The sequence below is a fragment of the Bos mutus genome, chromosome 29 (genome assembly GCF_027580195.1).
Source record: "Bos mutus isolate GX-2022 chromosome 29, NWIPB_WYAK_1.1, whole genome shotgun sequence".
Classification (NCBI taxonomy): Eukaryota; Metazoa; Chordata; class Mammalia; order Artiodactyla; family Bovidae; genus Bos; species Bos mutus.
In genome coordinates this window covers 36,277,683-36,299,207 of record NC_091645.1, presented here as the reverse complement: position 1 = coordinate 36,299,207, position 21,525 = coordinate 36,277,683, and the positions used below count along the sequence as shown (strand labels likewise).

Genomic DNA, 21,525 nt, shown 5'->3' with positions numbered 1-21,525 from the left:
CAGTTACAAGTCCAGCACCAGCTGCCCATGGCGGACCCCATTCACCAGTTACGAGTCCAGCACCAGCTGCCCATGGCGGGCCCCACTCACCAGTTACGAGTCCAGCACCAGTGGCCCATGGCGGGCCCCACTCACCAGTTACGAGTCCAGCACCAGCGGCCCACCCCATTCACCATGAGTCCAGCACCAGCGCCCATGGCGGGCCCCACTCACCAGTTACGAGTCCAGCACCAGCGGCCCATGGCGGGCCCCACTCACCAGTTACGAGTCCAGCACCAGCTGCCCATGGCGGGCCCCACTCACCAGTTACGAGTCCAGCACCAGTGGCCCATGGCGGGCCCCACTCACCAGTTACGAGTCCAGCACCAGCTGCCCATGGCGGGCCCCATTCACCAGTTACGAGTCCAGCACCAGCTGCCCATGGTGGGCCCCATTCACCAGTTACGAGTCCAGCACCAGCTGCCCATGGGGGGCCCCATTCACCAGTCACGAGTCCAGCACCAGCTGCCCATGGCGGGCCCCATTCACCAGTTACGAGTCCAGCACCAGTGGCACTTGACAGCCTCTGCCTTCACTCACGTCACAGCCCGTAACCACCTCTCTAGCTTTTACCTAAAACTCTCAAGCGCGTCCATTCTCCCTACCCTAGTCCAGATTATCATCATCTCTTTGCAGGCTGGTGTGATCCTAAAAGGAAGCTTCCCCACCCCACTGACCCACACCACTCCCTCCATGGGAGCCTTCTCCCCTCCCACTGCTGGGCTGGTCCCTAACCATCGTGAAGAACTCTGCTCAATTGACCTTCCCCAGGACAGCTGTCTCAAACTCTGCATTCACACCACACCGATGCGTCATTACAAATACCTACCCCTACCAGCACTTTCCCTTACAGAATGTGCACTTTTGCTATTTGAGTACCTGTTCCCCAAACAAGTCTTAAGCTCCACCAAGAGGGGAACACACTGTTTACATCACAAACCATTACACCCCCAACACCTAACACTGCCTGACACCTAGAAAGTGAATCACCGTTGTAAGGAAGGAATGAACCTACTGCTTCACAAGCTTCTCTCCGTGTTTCTCTTCACAGACCACTAGACAGAGTGGAGAGAGGTTTGAGTATTTCCACAGGAAATCAACATGAATCTTCCTCTCATCACCAAGTTATTTCAAGTACACATTACTACAACTTACACAGTTGGTGGAACTTTACAAATTTATAACAAAAGAAGTCTTTCCTGTAGAAACAGCTTACTTGGGGCTGCCTGACACATTATCCTCAACAACAAAGCCCATTTTAGGAAAGAAAAACAATCATGTTACTGTAAGTTACACTAAGGGCACAGATATGAATGATACAAACACAGGTGCTAATGTAAAAGCCCCCACAGATTTCGATTCAGCAGCCCCGGGGTGCATCGGGACAGAGGGCAATTTCAGCTTAGCCAAAACCCAATGGGGTTCATGAACTTAAGACCGTGAGAGCTCCTAAGGGCCTGGAAGGATCCTCTTACTGAGCAAAACAAGGCCTAACAGGGCCTTCTCAACATTCTCATGGCCTGCACTGCCCGGAAGGCACCAGAAACTTAGGGGAGAAAAAGAGAGAAAAAGCACCTCTGTGACAGGTCAGTGGTATGCAGTACTCACCAAGCAGTTTCCAATGCTGGGTTTTCTCCTTGAATTCAACAACGGAGAGAAGCTGGACGGCACAGCTACAAGAAATGGATGCCCATAAGCAAGCCACACAGGCCAGAGAGTGTTGAACCCAGAACCACTGACTCCCCTGGGCTGGGAGGTCACTTCTGTATGTCAACAGCATATCAGGGCAGCACAGCCCACTGCCACATGGCGTCAGGCAGGGTCATGATGGATGTAAGCAGTGAGGCTGCATTCTAATAGGAGAATCGGACAAAGGTGGGTGGGTGGGAGGGAGGGAGATACTGACCCTACAGAAAAAAGCACCTTACCACGGCTTTCTCCAGCAAGATACTGCAGGGCTGGTAATACCAACTCTGCCCAGTTGGGGGCCGCAGAGAACCAGCTATTGAGGGAGCTGGCTGGAGAGGACTGCCAGTCCAAAACCCGCTCTTCTAGCTGAGGTAAAAAGTAAAGGCAGGACCTGGTTAGATTTCCATTCTGTTTCAACACAATGGCAATTCTATGACTGTGCCGGAACAAGCCAGCGGGGGGTCTGTCCAGTGAGCCCAATTCACAAAGCAAGTTGGCTGCAGATCTCTGGGGAGAGCCCAGAGTTCTCAAGCCACAGTCTACTGAAGATTTCTACCACCTGAAACCGCAGTGCCCTTGGCTTTTCCTAAACTCTTACCAAAGGAAGACTAGCCTGTCCCTCCAGCAGTAGGATCTCCAGCAGAAGAGAGAAGAAGCTGGAAGATATTTCATTGATTCCAAGGCAAGGCTTGAGGTCTTCGAGAGGCCTAGTAAGGGAAGAAAAAGATAAGGACCACCAAAAAAAAAAACAAAAACCCACAACTCTCAGTTGCTGTAGGCCCTCCAAGCCTCCTAGCAGTCACAGAACAGTTCAGTGAAGGACCACACCACGCACTTTCCCCAGGACCCTGGGACTCAGGGTTCAGAGGAGGCACCAACACAGGGGTGGCCCTGAGCCATGAACCCCTCTGCTCACTTACTCTTCCTTGATGGCAGGTATGGCCAGTGGGGATGGAGCCTGCGAGAGGGGTGGGAGCCCTTCAGGACCGCTCAGGGGTTCAGCCAGGTCCTCTACCTCTGACTTGATCAATTTTATTTTCTTCTTCTTCCTTTCCTCTTTTTCTTTAACCTTTTTTTTAAGGACAGCCAAGTCATATAGGGCTGGGGGAAAAAAACAACATAAGTCATAAAACTGCAACTTCTACATCAGGAAATGAGGGAGCTTATCTGCTTATTATTTTCCCAAGGCCCACTAGCAAATCAAAGAAAAGCCTCAGTAATAAAGACATAGTTTTGTTTTTAAAACCAAACCCAATGAGTGCTTTAAAAAGCCAATGATCTGCTGATCTGATTTAATAACCATTCTCCCCTACAAATCCATAAGAGGTGATAACGAAACAAAGATCATCAGTAAGGAAGAGGCTGTGGCTACATTTCCTTCTGCGTTATGCAGAGGCCTGTATAAGCAGACACCAGTTGGACGACGGCCACCTCTGCAGGATGTTCTTACCTGCTAGTGAGCCCTTCCTGCCGGCATTCACTCGAGTCATGATGTCATTCAGAGTCAAGTCCCCTGTCAACAGGTCTGGATGATCCTAGACGTGATATTCAGAGATGTGTTATCAAGGCTCCAGAGAGGAGCTAGACACTGTTGGTGATTTTGCCCGTGTACCTAACAGACACAATTAGATGGTATGTGTGCTTGAGGAAACTGTGTTGAGTTTAAAAAGTACATAGAGAAAAACTACTGCTCTTTCTAACAGGGCGGAGAAGAACCTTTCACGTGTGGCATTTACAGTTCATAAAGCTCCTGTGCATTCTTTATATGTTCTTCAAGTAATACTGTTAAGTGGTGCTATGTTTTACCAAGACTGACAACGTGGCTCAGAGAAATGAAGGGATTCACCCAACATCACTGTGAGTGGAAAAGACGAGACAGAACCTGGATTTAATTCCCATGGAGACTTTGCCCATCTCACCCCTCCACCTTAGAAGAACTGCCTTTCCTTCCTCCACTACACTTTCTGGCTTGGCGTTACCTTGATCTGGTGGTGTGGAGGAACAGAAACACAAAATGTGGGAGGAGTTCAGGCTCTGCTGCTTGCTAGCCATCAGGCAGAAGACAAGCTCCCTGGCCTCTCTGAGACCTGCTAACTGGACATAATGATTCACGCAACAGTGCTGCCCTAAAGACTAGATGAGACATCACAGTGAGCACGTCTTATGAAGCCAAAGTGTTTGTCTTCTCCTCACGTCTTTGGTGTTCCTGGGCCTCCATGCTGCTCCTGCCCACTAACAAGTACAAGGAAAGGGGACTGAGGACGTAGTGACTCCCTGTACGGTCCTCAGGACACCCGCTCGGAGATAAGACTGACAACCTACCCACTACCCCCTCCAATCTTACTGGTTGGTATTTCCGCTTCTCGTGGTGCTTCTTCAACATTATCTTCAGGTCACTGTCCCCCAGCTCTATTTTATCTGGGAGAAAAGGAATGAACCACATGGATAGTCCTTATTTACACAGGGCTCAGACTCACATTTTCCTGGCCACTTTAGTATTCATAAGTAAGACACTTCTGGGTTTCCCTTCTGACTCATGTGCTACAAGTACCATAGTCTTAAAACATGGAACAGTCACTGACTCAACTCTGCAGCTCTTCTGTAACCTGGTCAGTAACAATAATCTCCGTACTCAGCTGCTCCTGAATTTCTTCACAGTCTTCTTTAATTCTTATTCAATTAAGAAAATTCTCAAAAAAAAAAGAATATTCTCTAATTCCATGGATATGCCAAGAAACTGTTATGCTTCTGGTTACCTCTCTTGTTCTATTATTAAACTGTCCCTTAGTATTGTTAAGATTCTGCTTTCTTTAGGCCAAAATGCCAGCTGATCAACTCCTAAGGGAAATTTTCAAGTAAAGAATGCAAGCTGGCCTATTTGTAAAAAAGTAGAGCCAAACAAAAAGTTCTCCAAACCTCCTAGGTCTAAGGAACACTGCTCTTTTTCTGGCAGAAGAAGCCAGTGCTGCTCCCCTCACCACACCCCCTCAACACCCCTCCATGCCCTGGCACCAGACCAGCACTCACCTGCGGTTTTCATGTCTGTGGTGGAGAGCGTGGGCACCACCCTCAGGGGCACAGCAGGGCTTGGGGAGCGTGCTGGGGAGCTTGGGAGCCATGAGCTGAGATCTTCAAAAGAAAAGTTTCCTTGTAAATCCAACATGGTCTTGGACCCCGGCAGGGGAGACTGGGCAAGTGGTCATTGGGGTTCAAGATGGCTAAGCCAACAATCGGGAAGCCAGGTTCCAGCACTCCCTCTGCACCCCTCCCAGCTGGACTGTAGCTCTGAGGTCATGTAAGCAGCTTTTCCAGGAGGACAGACATCCACAGTGGTGGGTTACTGTGGAGGCCAGGTCACTACGCCCCTCCTGTGGGGAAGCAGTCCTCTCGAGCAGCCGGCAGAACTAGAGAGCCTGCGGTAGGCCCGCGGGCACCCAAGCGCCAAGAGCGAAGTGGTCTGCAGTCACAGCCACCCAGCGGAAGTGTCTCAGGGCCCAAGGACCAGGGGCTCCGAGCTCCACCACTGGCCCAGACAGACCACAGGGCACAGGCATGGCTTCCTCATCGTGGGGGTGGGGAAATGGCGCCCACTGGCTCCAGGCAGACAAGCAGCAGCGGTAGAGATGGACGCAAGCCCCGGGAGCCCGAAAACACACACCCTCCTCGTCGGAGGACAGCGCCGTGTCCCCACACTCCTCCTTCACCTCCCGCAGGACCTTCAGGTAGCGCTGCTGGGTGCGCCACTCCCGCTCCTCGGGCGCCCGCGATGGCCAGGGCCGCTTCTGCCGGGACGGGAAGGCGGGGCCGCTCCGCCGGGCCATCTCCAGCAGGTCCTGCAGACAGGACAGACAGGACGGGGTCCTGGAAGCTTACCCTGGCTGGTCCCCCAGGTCCATGCTTCCTTCTCTTCTTCAACGAGCTCAATTCCCTCCCTCCGATCATAAAGAACGTGGATGAGTACGTTCAAATAAAAGGGGCTTGTATCGATTATGGTGGAAAATCCCTGATTGGAGAGCTACTCCACTGAGAATGAGTACTTATACCAGAGTACTATACTTATACCTAAGTATTTCCACACCGAAACTTACAGGTCCTCTGAGGGCCACAACTACCTGACCCCGAGGCCTCCCGAGGCTGGTCCAGACCTGGGGCCACTAAACCTGGCTCCCCTCAGGCAGCCAGACGTGAAACTGAGGGCAACCTGGTTCTCCTGCACGACCCACCATGGACCTGAAAGCCACCTCTCTGGGTAGGAAGCTACGACATTTCATCGAATCTAAGACGTCTCCTTTCTTCCCTCTGTCCTAACATCTCTGAAATGAGGACATGTCTGAAAATGCACCTTAAAAAGGAAGGGTGCACTTGGCCGTGCTGGGCGTAGACGGGCAGTTTCCTTCCTTGTGGCCTTTCCTTGCTGCCCCGCCCGCCCCTTCAGGTCACCAGGTGCGTGTCCGCGCCGCTCCCGGGAGGGGGGTCACTTACGCTGCGTGAGGCCAGGATCTGCTTCAGCAGCCGGTGGAAGTACTGCTGCTGGGAGCTAAGGTAGCGCTTGTACTGCGACCGGAAGCACAGCTGCCGGTACTTGACCACCTCGGGGTTGAAGTGTCCATCTGCAGGAACAGGCACCGCCACATCAGCCACCATCCACGGGGGCTGGGGAGGGGACAGCTCTGCACTGACCAGGGGACGGTGTTGGGGGAGGTGAGCTTGCGGACGGGGGGCGGGGGGAGGGCGGTGGGAAGACACAGGAAGCACACACGCAGGGACTCGACTCCCTGAGGCTGTGCAGGAACCAGCCTGGAACAACCGTCAAGAGCAAGAAGAGTCGCCCTAGAGGCGGCGACATAAAATGAGGCCTGATCAGAGCAACCGTGGGAAACGTCAGCTAATGAACGTGGGCCAGTTTCATGGGTGTGCACTGGACATATTGTTGCTCAACTTTTCTTATGTTTACAAAATTTCAAGATCGGGATTGATGTATACATACTACTACGTATAAGACAGATAAATAATGAGAACCTTCTGTGTAGTTTGGGGAACTCTATGGATTTGAAGCAGGAGAATAACACAACCAAGAGCAAAAGAGAAAGACGGTCACCACTGCAGTGGTCCAGGTGAGGGCCGACAGTGGCCTGATCCCACCTCATCTCCCCACAGCCAGGGCAGAGCCAGGGCCCCAGGAGGCCTGTGGACCCTGCTGTGTGGGCCCCATGCATGGCGGCCTCTTCTTCCACCAGCCTCCCTTCTGCTCCCTCCACCCCAGCCCCACTGGCCTCCACGCTGTTTCCCGAGCACACCGTACTTCTCCTTAGAGTCCCCTCCACCCGCAGTGTTTCCTGTTAAGACCCAGTGTCTTCACAGCTTGCTCCTCAGATCTTCACGCAGCCTCTGTCCAAACGCACCTCATCAGAGAAGCCCTACCCAACCACCACCCGAGATAGCTCCTTCGTGTCACTCCCAGGCCCACTACCCTTCCTCAGTCTCTGCAGTGCGTAACACCAAGACACACTTGCTTATCTATCATCTTGTTTTCCCCTATTAGAATTAAGAACACGACTGCACCTCCAGAACCTTGAAGAAAGCCGTATGTCAGTTGATAAGTTAAGTAGTGGTTAAGTGACCGGCAGTAGAGCCTTGAGATGTAGTTCAAGGGACAAAGGTTAGACCTGCTGACAGCCTGGACGCTGGGGCAGGAAGAGGAGCGTGGTACCCAGATCACTCGACATGGGCAACTGGTGCCACTGCGGGAGCCGTGGTGAGAGAAGTCGTTTTGGAATATTAGATTTGAGCAGGGTGCTACAATGTGAACTTAAGTAGACAGATGGAACAGCTAATCTCAGAAAGCTAAAACACGGCATCAGGATGTCTGTTTTTATTCGAACCGCCTTTAATGACATTCCAATGTAATCAATAACAGCAAACACTTAGAACAGCACCTGGCACATAACTGTCATCATGTAAGGGCCGTGCATATATTAACTCACCTCATCTTCACAACCCCCCTTCCCTGCATAAAGAAGATACCACTACATTCTCAAATTACAGAAGAGCCTGAGGCGTGGAGAAATTATATAACTTGTCCAAGGTCACACAGCTAAAAGGGGAAACTGAGTCTGAAAACAGGCCATCCAGCTCCAGAGCTCAAGCTCTCAGCCACCACGCTGAATGCTGCCTGCTGTAGAGAAACAGGGAATTTGACTTTTAAGAAAAGAGGCAAGAGTTGAATGCTACTGACGCTGACATACAGGAACTGGACGAAAGTTCTACTCCTTTACCTCTCTACTTCTCTGATGTGACCTTCTGTCAGTCTTTAGCTTCCCCCACTTTTGATAACCACAACAGACAAATGCTCTATTAAAAGAGAATTCTGAGTACCTCAAACTAAAGAAAACACATCATTAAAATCAACTGTTTTTAGTATGCCTAATGTGGTCACTGGAATTTTTTTACCTGAACATGTGGCTCATGTAGTATTTCTATTGACTGCGCTGAGCCATGGAACAGTGGAAAAGGCAACTACAGCCCTGGGTGAGGTTCCTAAGAGGGCAAAAGAGCCTGGTAGGCGGTGGATTTTATTCCAAGTGAAGGCAATTGGCAAATATTCTGAAAACTGAAACTCTGAGATCCTCACGCTGGTGGCTGTGTGGAGATGGTGTCTGAAGTAGCCCCAATAAAAGCTCCCAAAGAAGAGCTAGTAGATGGGAGCAGACAAGTAAGGAGGGAGAGTGGGCTTAATGGCAGGAGCAGAGGCAGGAACAGTGAGTCAATGAGGATTCAGCAGAGAGGGGTATGCTGGAAGGGTGTGTAAGGTTCAGGAGGAAGTCAGGAACTGGAGGGCCACGAGTACTAAGTGGGGAGGCAAAAGTCTCACTTCAGACATCAGACATGATGGTCAAGACATCAGACATTACGGATAGGTTAAGAAGAGAACTGAAAATCATCTGCTGGTCTGCAAATTGCATTTTCACTGAAAAGAAATATGGACCAGAGGAAAAAATGAGCACTGGAATAAGTAGCAAAATAGGAATATGGGCCACACAGTAGCATAACAGCATTAAAATTCATACTGACATTCAGAATTTAAATTCAATACAGTATTTTATGTATTTCTGAACTTGATCATTTCTGGTTATCTAAGAGAATGTTCTTGCTTTTCGGAGATGAATGCTGAAAAATTAGGATTTTTCAAGTGGTTCAGGGAAACTAAAAATAGTGGTAATAAGCACAAGAAAATAAATGGGGCAAAATGTTAATAGTTGGTGAACCTGGTGAGGAGTATGTGGGTGTCAATTACAGATTCTTGTCACTTTTCTGTAGGTTTGCAGTTTAAAATTTAGAAAGGTGTGACAGGTACAGGGGACAGCCCCCAAGGACTGCAAGCTATGACGTCTTTCCAGAAGTTTGGAGAAAAGGGAAAATGACAGACGATGATGAAGGGGACAGACGGTTAAGGACTTTTTTAGTGTGAGATCCCTGATCCCATCTACAGACTGAAAAAGAACAGGTACAGCAAATACACACGGTGGAACAACTGCTAAGAAATGAGGTCCTGGAGGACGCAAAACACGAAAAGAGCAAGGATGGGGGTCAGCCTTAAACGAAGAAAGGTCCTTCCTCTGAGACAAGCAGGTGAGGGGGCAACGACCACAGTGAGCTGGGGTGTGGCTACAAGTGGGAAGCTGAGTCCCTGACAGATGAGGCTTTCCTCGGAAACAGAAGACCAGGGAGCCTGACAAGCATCTGGGCTTAAGAAGAAAAAGGATTCTATTTAAAACATTACCGGGAAAACAAAACCAAAGGTCAGAGAACTGGCAGCAATGCCAACTCGGTCAAGACACACAACCACAATCACCATGGTGACGCGGCCATCCTCAGCAACACTGGACCTGAAACACGAGGCAGGACAGTGAGAACCACACAACTCCTACCTTGACATTCCTTGTCTGCATCCTCACCAGAACCATCACACTGATTTGGAACGAAATGTGCCAACGTCACAGACAGTCCCTGACATGGCCTCAACCACCAACCAGGCCTACCAGCCTAACTCCCACCTGAGACCCTGGCTTCAGCCACATAAACCCTGTCCAACCAGAGCGGGAAATCCTCCTTAATAACCCACTGAAGAAGGGAACACTCATTTGAACCCCTAAGATAATGAGACAGGAAATGATAAGCTTTTTCTCTCCAATATTTCTGCAGCTGTCAAACTGTCCAATTTAACAAAACACAAGAGGTGGTGTTTTTCAGGGGCTCCTGCCAAAGCAAAGTCACCCCAGAAAGCAGGAAGGGGAGAAGCACCTTCTGTTCCTCTCCATGGGACAGGGAGCAAAGCAAACAGGGACTTCAGAGTAACCCCAAACCCATTCTGGAATCCCCAGTGTAATTATGGATTCAGGAAAGGATTGGTGGGTGCTAAAACCACTGGGGAAAACAAAGGCTTTTTGAAAATAAGGTTATCACATGGTCTGTAAGTACAACCCTATAGACTGCATATTAATTAAATGAAAAAAGGTGCCCTTACAATCAGTAGGCCCGGCAGACACCACAGAACCAAGTGATCAAAAGCAAGACTGACCTCACATGCCCTCTGTGGGGGTGGGGTTGGGGGATGAAAATTTCCCATTTCCTTTCTTGGCAAAATGTTTAACCCAAATTTATATCGTGAGGAAACAACATGGTAACTCCCCAGAAAGCAAGACATTTTACAATTCAAGTGTCCTAGGCTTGTCACAAATGTATTTTGAAAGACAAGGGAAAAAAGGTCCCAGATTCAGGGAGCTGAGAGACAGGAAATCCACACACCACACACAAACCATGAGCGCAACCTGGCTTAAAAGCTGACCATGAAGGACACTGAACCACTGGGAAAATCTGAACAAGGGCTACTATGCTATTTCCTGTTCACTGTGAAGTTTCTTGGGTGTGGTATTAACACTGTGATTATGTGGAAGGACGTCTTTGCTAAGAGATACACTATATGCTGAAGTGCCTGGTGGGAAAGTGTCAACTTTTCTGCAGAAAAAAAGTGTATGGGCATCACACACACATACACATGTGTGATAAACCAAACGGTAAACTGTCTTTAGTGAGTTTTGAAGACTAGTCATAAACGGTGTCCTCAAGATGCTAATAACATTTTGCTTCTTAATCTCAGTGGTGGCTACACAGCTGGGTTCATATAACAAATCAATGAGCAATACCTACTATGATTTATGCTTCCTATTAAGTGAAAATCTTTTTTTTAAAAAAAAGAACAGCCTAGGCAGCAAAGTGCTTCCTGAAATCACTCTGACTAAGGGGACAGCATCTGCACATAAAATCGAGAAACGAGAAAGGAGCGTGCACAGAACGGGGCGTGTTCCACCCCCATGCCTCTAAAGACAAGACTGGGGGGCTACACACCTCGGAAAAGCTTTTGGGCGATGTGCAAAGGGTTCCCAAAGCGGAAGTTCTCCCCACTGAACAGGGCGAGGATGAGCTGATTCTGCTGCTCCATGCTGTCTTCAGGAAAGAGGGGCAGAAACTGCTGGAGATGTTCACGCTGCGAGTCGCTCAGCACTTCCTGCCACGTTGACAGGCTGACTACATCAAAGAAGATCTCGGGCTGGGAGAATCAGGAAAAGCAGGAGGAAAGCAAACGAGGAAAAAAAACAAAGTTTTTAAGTTTTCTGCGCGTAAGTGGTAAAATACACATAACGTGAAATCTACCATTCTGTCCATCTTAGGGTATACGGTTCAGTGGCATTATGTACATTTACAATGTTGTGCAACCATCAACACCATCCAAGTTCTTATGTTTTTTAAACAAACTAAAATTCCACTGATCTTTACTCAATTCTGAAATCTTGAGAGATTTGTCAGGAATCCCCTGGCAGGCCAGTGGTTAAGACTTCATGCTTTCACTGCTGGGGCCCGGGTTCAACCCTTGGTTGGGAAACTAATATACCAAAAGCGGCACAGGACAGCAAAAAAAAAAAAAAAAAAAACTTGAGAGACCAGTAAAGATTACATATAAATCACAATCTTATACCCAGCAGTAAATAATAATCCTCAGGAGAATGAGCTCAGCAGAGAGAATCTCATTTAGAAACCACTTCTGCCAACAGGGGATAGGATGGTGAACATCTCAGTTCAGCTCAAGACGAGGGGCAGAAAAAGCCCACATGGGAGGTGAGAACTTGAAGAGCTGAGGGCATCTGCTGAGAACCCGAAGCAACAGGACCGGGTCTGTTCTCCACTCGGCAGTTACATACAGGAAACATCCATCCTAAGTGCTGTGAGCTAAGATGGACGAGTGTATATACCGTCTGGAGGGAGAACAATTAAACAAGCTATTGCAATGGAGTGGAAGTTTACCCGTGAGTACAGGGGAGAAGCACACCTCCCAGACTTATGGTCTCAGAGAACACCTTTCATACCAAGTGACGTCTAAGACGGCAAGGGATAAGAGGAAAATGTGCTGAGGCAGAAGGGTTAAAAACCCACAGACCAAAACCCAGAGTAATGAAAGAATAATTACTACAAAACAAAAGACAGCAGCAACCTTTAGGGGCAATAGGGAGGGAGAAGAGGAGAGTTAGCATTCAAGTGGGGGCTCCACAGGTGTTTATTACAGCTTAAACTCCATATATATGTGTGTGTGTGTGTATGTGTGTGTACTTTATATATTCTTATGTGAGACACCTTTCACTTTTTAATTAAAAAAAAAAGTTCAGGGGACTTTCCTGGTGGTCCATGGCCAAGACTCTGCTCCGCCCTAAGAAAGACCTGGTTCAACCAAGTAAATAAATAAACAAACAGAAGTCCAGGCAACATCAAGAAGCTCAAGAAGAAGGAGGGCAAGGGAAGCAGCAGACAGTAAGACATGAGCAAGGGACCTAGGAACACGGTGAGTACTTGTCCCTTTACCCTAAATGACAAGGACAGACAAGGGAGACACTGAAGGGCGTCAGCAGGAGACGACCGAGAAGTCAACCACCTGCAGGCGTCTCAGCAGGCGGGCAGCTCAGCAGCTCCCGCTCCCTAAGGTCCCCGCACAAACCCGCATCTGCACACCACGTTACTACTGGCATCTCAGCACCTGGCACAGAGCAGGTACTTAGGTAAAACAAGTACTTGCTGGTTGACTGGACGGCATACAGAGGTTTACTTGAAAGAGCATGCAAAGAAAACATGGCTGGGAAAGACATATACCAAGTTCAGTAGCTGTTATTTTGGGAAAGGAGGCGGCAAAATGGTGGCTTTAACTTTATCCACAGTTTTTAAACATATGATGAAAGAAAAATCTGAACCAAATATGACTAAATGAAAGTCTCCCCAAACCGAACGCATGGATGTTCACCATATGATACTCTATGCCTGTCCGTATATTTGAACTCTGGCATGTTTCAGCAGACCTAGTGCCTTGCACATAATAAGCACTAAATAAATGGTAGCCGATGATGATCGCACAGCTCAACTGTGAAAAGTGGCCAAAAGCACACTATTAATACTATCTCAAGAAATGAACTATTAATTGACTAGAAAGCTGGTTACCTTATGGACAGATAATGTATGCATTCTGTATCATGATTCACAACTTGGGTAAACATCTAATATAAAAGATACACATAATTCTGTCCTTAAATATAAAACTTCTTGGGACTGCTCTGGCGATCCAGTGGTTAAGAAGACTCTGCTTCCACTGCTCAGTGGTGCAGGTTCAATTCCTGCTTGGGGAACTCAAGATCCCGCAGGCTGAGTGGCCAAATAATTAAAAAAAAAAAACAACTAGCAAACTGTTGAAAATTGTCTTGTTAAAATATGGCTTACGCCATATTATCGAGTGAACACGTTATTAAACATGGAGAATGCAGCTTATACTTTCTTCCTTAATCAGAATATTAAACCGATTTACACTTAAAACATCTCTCTGGTTGCAAGGTAGAAAATCACAAAGAAGGGAGCACAAAATCCTGAAAACTTGCAGAGTGTAGAAAAGACTGTAGAGAAGAACTCTTAGAAGGAAACAACGGTGTGGATGTCACTACTCACGTCCTCCAGAAGGTCCTCAGGCAGACTAACCCTGGTGCCCCCCAGGAGGCAGTCTTCCATGATCCGCGAGCCTTGGCCATCCCCACACGGGCCCAGTTCCAAGGGATCCGTCAGCATATGGTCCAAGGAATCCATTGTTTACATTCCACAGGTTAAGCTAGACAAATCCGTGCAGTCAGACCATGAGACACAAAGGCAGAAATCCCAGGGATCTGTTGACACTAATGTTCCTTCACAAAATATCCAACCCAGAAAATATTCAATCTCTAATTTCTTCTTTTACCTTATCCTTAAACCCTAACCACTGCTAAACAGCTCTTCTCCCTCCCTCTCACCACATCCTCATCAGAATTTCACATCTTATCCATCCTATCCAGTAGGTCTCCCCCAATACTCAGAACACTTCTACAGCAACTCCCCAATCAACAGAATTTCTTATACCTTCATTTCACACACAAGCAAAATGAGACTTACAGATTAAATGGTAACTAGATCAGAGTCCACCATTTAGACTTCCCTAAGGGACTAACACTTTCACTACTTTGGGGGCTTCCTTGGTGGCTCAGATGGTAAAGAATCTGCCTGCAATACAAGGTTTTGATACCTGGGTCAGGAAGATCCCCTGGAAAAGGGAATGGCTACCTACTCCAGTCTCTTGCTTAGAGAATTCCATGGACAGAAGAGCCTGGTGGGCTACAGTCCATGGGGTCACAAAGAGTCAGACATGACTGAGCGACCAACACTTGAAATCTCTCACACTAATATAGTTTACTTAATATTGTTTTTTAAGCAACTCTTTGTTGTTCCTTCACATTGACTGAAAATCCAGAGACTAGTGAAGTTCAGAAAGTAACACTAAGTTACTTAATGACAGCCTATTGCCAGGTCTTTCATATAACTGATTTAATTCTTATACGTGTGCAAGATAGGGTTATTACATCTGCACTACAGACACTAAAACCTAGGATCAGAATAGATAGGCAACTTGCCCAACCCCAGAGACAGGACTGAAATTCAGGTGTGCATGACTGCAAATCCATGTTCTTAACACTAAAAGTCAGTGGCCAATGCACTTCAGTTGGTCCAGCTGATACATATAACCACGTAAATATAATGCTATTTTTCTCCTTCCTGTAATAAGTGAACACTGTTGGCTACCTTTAGAAACATACATATGAAAATTTTTTCAGAGAGCATCTCATAAGGCTGATGGCTGGAATTAGGTGCAAAGCAGAGGCCATAGTTATTAAAAACTGGTCCAAGGGGAGGCTGAACTCAACCACTCTACAAACATTTGCTAAATCCCTTCTCTGACTCTGATTCCTACCAAATGGAAAGGAATAAAAACACACCAAACTCCTAGTCTCATCTCAGCGACTCTGAGCACATCTTACCTAACCAGCTATCAATTTCCTTACCTATCTAAGATGAAGAGGAGCAGGACCTGGTCCTCTGGTCCTCTCTACAGTTATTTCCAATCCTGGAAGCCTGCAGTGAATCATTTCCAGATGGATGCATTTATATAACTTAATGCAGTCATGTAATGACTTCTCATTCTGAAAAACTCTCAAAGGATAAAGAGCAGGCCTGTAATATTACTGTTAAAACAAGCGCCTTTCCGCTAATTATTTCTAGTTATCTGGAAGAGATGTCAAATCTACATAATGATACAGTGGAAAGACTCCTGTTCAAAGCAGCTGCGTGGTCCCCAAGGGACTATGTCCTATCACCCTTCAGTACACGATGAAGGACGGCATCTTGAACACTTCTGATGCCTAAACTACTGACACCGGTGAGAAAGCACATGGCATCTGCCTTTAACAAAACTTTTAGAAACAAAACAGAAAAAAGTAGATGCAACCTGATGCTCAGAATAAAGCCCTCTTACCAGAACTGGCACCGAAGAGGGCAACAGCTGCAGAGTTTTACCTGACTCTTAGGAGAACCACCTGTTTCTCAAACTGCTCACCGGTTTCTTCAATTACACTGAATGGATCGCTAAATGTAATCTATCCGAGTGGCAACCTATGCCCTGCAACTATTCTTTCCGTTCATTTCAGTTCGTATCCGACTCCTTGGGACCCCATGAATCGCAGCACGCCAGGCCTCCCTGTCCACTATTCTTTAGAGAATCTCAAAACACAAAAAAGCAGGCCGCTGACAAAGGGTCGGGACCCCGGAAGCCAAGGGTTTTTTAGGGTTTTTAACTCTTGCGGCGTCCTGCACCGCTTGACCAACCAGGAAGGCCTTTCTCCCCAGGGCCCTTCCTCTGCACCTGGGAGAACATTTCTTCCCGGCCCCTCCCCAACACAGAAGTTAAACCCCAGGATCTGGCCGCGGCAGCCGCCCGCTTCAAACTACAAACCCCTCCGCAGCTCCCAGGCCCGGGTCCCGGGCCACCTCCGCGCCCACGGCCCCTCCCCCACACCGCGCTAACCCTAACCCCCACCCACCCAGGCCGCCCGGCTCCCACCGCGCCCGCTCCCCTGCCTCGAGCCCGAGGGACCAGCGACTCTCGGACACCCGGCCGCTCGCTTCCTCCCTCTGCTGCCCACACAACACTTTAACGCTTTCGCCACCCCCGCCCGCCCTCACCTGCGCCGCGGGAGCCGGTCTCGTAACCCGCCGCACCTCTCAGTCCGCGGGCTCCCGGACCGGACGCGCTCGCTCCCGCAAGGCGTCTCGGTGCGTGCACGCTCCGGGGTCGGGCGGCGGAAGGGGCGGGTCTGCGCGGGGCGGGGCCTGGAAGTGCCGGGGGCGTGGCGGTCAGGGCGGGGCCGGGGATGCCGGGGCGGGGCTCGCAAGGCACACAGCCTACAGTGCCGAGAGCCCTCAGGGCTGGACTTTGGAGGGCTGCTGTCTGGCTCGTCGAGCGCACCGGGCTTACAAGTGTCCGGAGGGCGAACCCGGTGTGGCCAGTCTTTACCTGGGCGCGAGCTGAAGCTCCGGAGCACTTGAGGGAGTGAAAGCAGTTTTATTAGCTAACGTTTGCAGAGCGCAATACCCTGCTCCTGGCACCTGAGCACTTTCCATCCAAGAATCTTTGTACCAGCCGCGTGGTGCGCTGTTAGCTCCTACTTTGTGATTTCTCAAGTTTCATCGAGGAGAATGCTAATCAGAGCCTGTGCCGCTCCAACTAACCCCGGCGTGGCCCCAGTTCTCTCTCCCATCCCTGGATCCTCGACGTCCGGAAAGAAAGTACACACACATTTAAAATACATTTTAAATCAAACTGGATAGCCTTCTCTCTATTACTATACCTTCTCTCAACTATTCTCGATAGTTAAGAACCTAGGCCCCTTTCTTCTAACTCACTAGGTTTTATTTTGAACGGCTTCGAACTTCTTACTACACAGCTACTTCCAACCAGTTGTTCGGGGACCATCCTCTGTTCTCTGCATAGAAATATGTCAGACAAGCTGGCAGGCCAAACTAGTGTTCCTCCTGCTTGGAAAATAGTGGTTTCCAAACAAAGCCAATCTCTGTTCCCTTGTTGACTGCACGCCTGCCTCTAGTTCCCTTTAGATTGTTGGGAGGGGTCTGGAATTACACACCACCAAGTAAAACAGCAGGGGAACAATGTTCCGTACTGTCATCCATAAATTCCCAGACCTTGTGTCTCTGACCACACCAGAGTAAACCAGAGTCAAAACAATGTAAGTTGTACTATTAAAAAAAAAAAAAAGTAACTATCAGAAGCTCTTGTATTTTGTACACATACAAACAAGTAGGATGTTTATTAAAAAAAATATTTATTAATTTTTACACCTGCTGAGTAGCACAAGACTATTAACACTATAACTCACTGAATGTACATAAATGTTCACATTTAAATAACAGGGTAGGGTCAACATTTCCAACCTGTGGGTCAGCTTCAGCATCTCACGAAGTGCTTTTTAGCCCTACATGTCTTAAGAGTTTTTTGAAAGGACAATTCCAAATCAGAAAACAATTCAAGAAGACCAAAACAATAGATTTTTCCAGAATAACTGAAAGTTTACATGATGAAATGTCTGTTTATGTGGGCACAAATCAAACAGTAAAAATGTAAAATCTGTATGTAACCTACTCCAAAATTTCCACACTGCACTGAAGTCTACAGTGCCAGCGTGTCCTAGGAGAGATCACAGTATAAACAGTGGCTACAAAATTTTTTTTTCAAATTGGGTCTTAGATGGCTTATCATCTGCCATCTCCTCAAATCCAAGTCCTTTTCAAAATCCATTACCTTAAAATAAATGTGCTGAATACCTGATCTTAAAGCAAAGTTGTTTGGCTCAACTGCCACACCTGCATCTCTGGTTGATAATATACAAATTATCAATAGTTCTAGAGTCCTTACTTATTCCACATAAGGACAAGGAAAAAAAAAAAAAGGAAAAGAAAGAACTTAGATGGGAAAGAAACAGAAGTCCTTGCACAATATTTTTTCTCTTCTGTGTATTTTAAAACTTGAAATAGCTGGCATAAAATGAACATTCCATTCAATGATAGCTTTCCATCTTAGTCGACAAGTTATTCCTGAGGGGAGGAGGTACATTGATGGTTCAAATAAAAAAGGAAGCCAACAGGGCCAAAAAACTAAACTGGACCTTTGGGAAAGCCTGATACTCTTTACCTAGCAAATCTTTTGAGGCTGGACACTAGGGCATTTGTAACCATCACAGTGGAGGACTGTGGGACTCCGAATCTCTGCATTGTGACACACAGTCTGTATTTTCTGTTGAAAACACCAGCATCACCTTTGTTACCAAAGAAACAGAGTCCATTTTCATTCTCCACACAACTACCTAAGAACTCTCAGGTTCTCTTAGTGCCTAAATGTTCAGGGCTAACTACGTGAATGAGGTCTCAGGAATAAAGTGCAAAATCTACATATTAGTAAAGTTACTTCAATAGAATGGTTTACTTTTCAGAAAGGTATCTTTACCATAAAGAAGCTACTATGCTTCTTAATTTGTAGAGCCAGTTTTTACCCAGAAATGTAAATAAAATAAATTAGTTAACTTCATTTGAAACTGAAGGTCAGTCTTCCTGTTCTGGAATGATAAATTCTACCATTTCCATAATTATTCTAAAAATGTATGTCACAAAAAATACATACTGGTTTCTGCAATGTTTTCTGTGCACAACTGGAATGTACAGTAAAAAGAAGGGAAGTACCTTCCCCCGCTGAATTCATAGCTACTAAGACTCCCAAACAGGAAAAATGATAAAAACTATCATTGAGGCAGAATTTTCTCCCTCTCCCAACTAACAATGTAATATGAAGATTGGGTTTCTTCCAGATCCCTTATAATTGCCCTAACAGACATTATAAATGGTCCTACCTTTTAAAATTTTTCCCCAAGGTGTGAAGTTAGTTATCTTACCAAAAGGCCCAGATGAATTGCAATATATTTAAAGTGTTAAGAAAGAAGGAAGACCACCTTTCCATCCAACCTGAAAGAATGTTCATTTTAAGACAGTATTGGAAGGACTAAAATACACTGCGTGCTGTGAGTGAGGGTTGCAGGTACACCTGGGAAGAGCAGGGGTTGGCGCGTTTATCAACGAGTGGTAAACGGATCCTGAGAGGCAGGACGAGGTCTCAGTTCTTCTCACTCTCTGTATAGTTGCTTTAGCCATTTTCCTTGATACTGTCATCTCCAGTCTCTCCTTCATACAAGTTCAACCAGAGAATGGGAGGCCAAGCTTTAAGGTGGGAGTTTAAATTCTGCTGACATCAAGCAACCTTTCCTTGTACAGGGAGTCCATAGTTGCGGAGTAATAAAGTAAGATCTGTCAGAACACGAGGTTCTGACCTAATATGCTAAGGACCAGGGTCTGTGCAAAGCACTACCAAGAGCCCAACAGCGCTTTTCCCCAAAATGGCAAGTTTTTTAAAAATCAGCAGTAAGAAAAATTTAGATGACAGTTTTTCCTTCAGACCATCATAAGGTTTCATCATTGTAATTTTCATATTCAGTGGGCTCCCTTTGTTAAATTACTGAAAATGCAAACTCACAAGAGGAAGCAGTTCTGACCTAATATGCACCTACAAAATGCCCCTTTGCCTTTGGTGCCGTGGCTTGGGATTAAGAAGTCCAGTGGCCGTGGACTCGGCACATCCTTTCTCCACCTTTGGTACAATACAATACATCACTTAATATTTCCACAAAGGAAAAGTAAGGCTTATCCATGGGTTAAAAAAACCAGTTCAAGAGCAAGGCAAAGTTTTTCCGTCTTGAAATCTGCATGACCTCCATCCCATGGCGGGAACTCCTAGGATTTGAAGAGTCCACTTGGTAAAGATGATCTTGGTAAAATAAGCCCTGGTGAGGATCAAAACTGTGATTTCCAAACTCTTGAGTGAATGATAAATCTTAAAAAGGAGCTGTAAGTGTCAGAAGCTTCCAGACATATGAATAAGAAAAGACATGATGTGACTGCTTGATTCTGGCTTGAGGGTAGGAGTTAGGGTTTAGTGATGTGCACTTCACTGCTCCCATTCCCGTTGGTGGTAGTTGTGATGATGTACTGGGTGGGCTGCTGGCTGGTGGTCTGGGGGTCCAAGTCACTGTGTGCAGCTGGCTGAACCTGGACTCCTCCAGAGAGAGCAGATGCTTGCTTTTCCTCCAATTCTGATTGACTTTCTGATAACACATAATGACCCTAGAGCAGGAAGAAAAGGATCTTTAGAAATCTGAGGCCAGATGTCGGAGTGAGAGCCATGGAGGCGGGGGGGCGGGGCGGAGGAGAGAAGGAATATGCAAAGAAATGTTATAAGGGGAACCCAAATAGGCACCTATGGGGGGAGATGGTTTACCTGAGTCCTTTGGGGGGATGATTCAGCCACAGAAGTAGACTACAAAGATGACTTAAAGGAGGACCTTAGTTGTCCTACCAAATGATAGAGTGAGAAACATCAGGTACAGAAATTTGCATCATGATGGTAACCTACCTGGCAAAGGAAACGTGGTATATATTGTCCCTAAGAATTTAGAAATTCATAAAATAAGGTGACTGTATCAATTAATGTCTAAAGGTGAATACAAAATGGATCAAAGAAGAGATAGTTAAATTATCCTTAAAGAGGCAGAATGAACCCTCCCAAGTCAAGATCAATGGTTCCCAGAGTTCAGAATTTCAAAGACCCAGCAAAATTAAAGTAAGAATTAATGTTTCCAAATTTTAATTTGCCAAGTGAAATCATTTTTTAAACGCTGCTGGCAAATAAGAGACATTTTAACACTCAAAAGCACAGGAAGAACACAGTCTTAGAATAAAGTCCTGTGCATTGAATACATTTGACTTTATGAAGACATACACTGTCTTAATTTTTCCTCATTTTTCCCTCTGATGATAAAAAACATCTCCATGTCAGCTACCTTGACATTTTTAAAGAAAAGATGTGTCTGTCAGAAGGAAGATTGGTCAGCAATATAGACTGAGAGAGAAAAAAGTCACAGAGGAAAACTGATAGCAGCTTTTCCAAGGACTGTCCGGAGAGAAAGCCACAGCCAAATATGAATTTGATTTATCTGGAGCATATGTTCTGAGTCCATGCTCATCAAAGCAACTCTCTGATCAGCATTTAGTTTCCCAAATAGGTCTTTCTCTAGCTGGAGGGGTCTGGTTCTCGACCAAGGGTCCATGGACACCTAAGTGGTTCATAGGTGGGCTGCAGATAATCTACGACCAAAACTATACAGTAAATTTGTTTGTGTGTACACTGCTGTTGTTGTTGCTGTTGTTTAGTCATTCAGTCGTGTCTGACTC

General features: G+C 46.8%; 2 protein-coding genes across 4 annotated transcripts in view; both read right to left on the bottom strand.

Moving 5' to 3' along the window:
- Positions 1-16,473, bottom strand: part of NFRKB (nuclear factor related to kappaB binding protein) — a 31,215-nt gene extending 14,742 nt beyond the window's left edge. Inside the window, 13 exon segments of the mRNA XM_070365276.1 lie at positions 1,648-1,689; positions 1,692-1,712; positions 1,968-2,094; positions 2,327-2,435; positions 2,649-2,829; positions 3,179-3,263; positions 4,073-4,146; positions 4,756-4,857; positions 5,387-5,561; positions 6,211-6,338; positions 11,134-11,335; positions 13,765-13,921; positions 16,360-16,473. Coding sequence (XP_070221377.1) covers positions 1,648-1,689; positions 1,692-1,712; positions 1,968-2,094; positions 2,327-2,435; positions 2,649-2,829; positions 3,179-3,263; positions 4,073-4,146; positions 4,756-4,857; positions 5,387-5,561; positions 6,211-6,338; positions 11,134-11,335; positions 13,765-13,899 — 1,381 coding nt within the window. The 5' untranslated portion in view covers positions 13,900-13,921; positions 16,360-16,473.
- Positions 16,474-17,497: 1,024 nt separating this feature from the next.
- PRDM10 (PR/SET domain 10) overlaps positions 17,498-21,525 on the bottom strand; it is a 99,053-nt gene continuing 95,025 nt past the window's right edge. For all 3 annotated transcript variants that reach the window (XM_070365033.1, XM_070365031.1, XM_070365032.1), the window contains one exon: positions 17,498-20,418. In XM_070365033.1, coding sequence (XP_070221134.1) covers positions 20,221-20,418 — 198 coding nt within the window. In that variant the 3' untranslated portion in view covers positions 17,498-20,220. The remainder of the gene's footprint in view (positions 20,419-21,525) is intronic.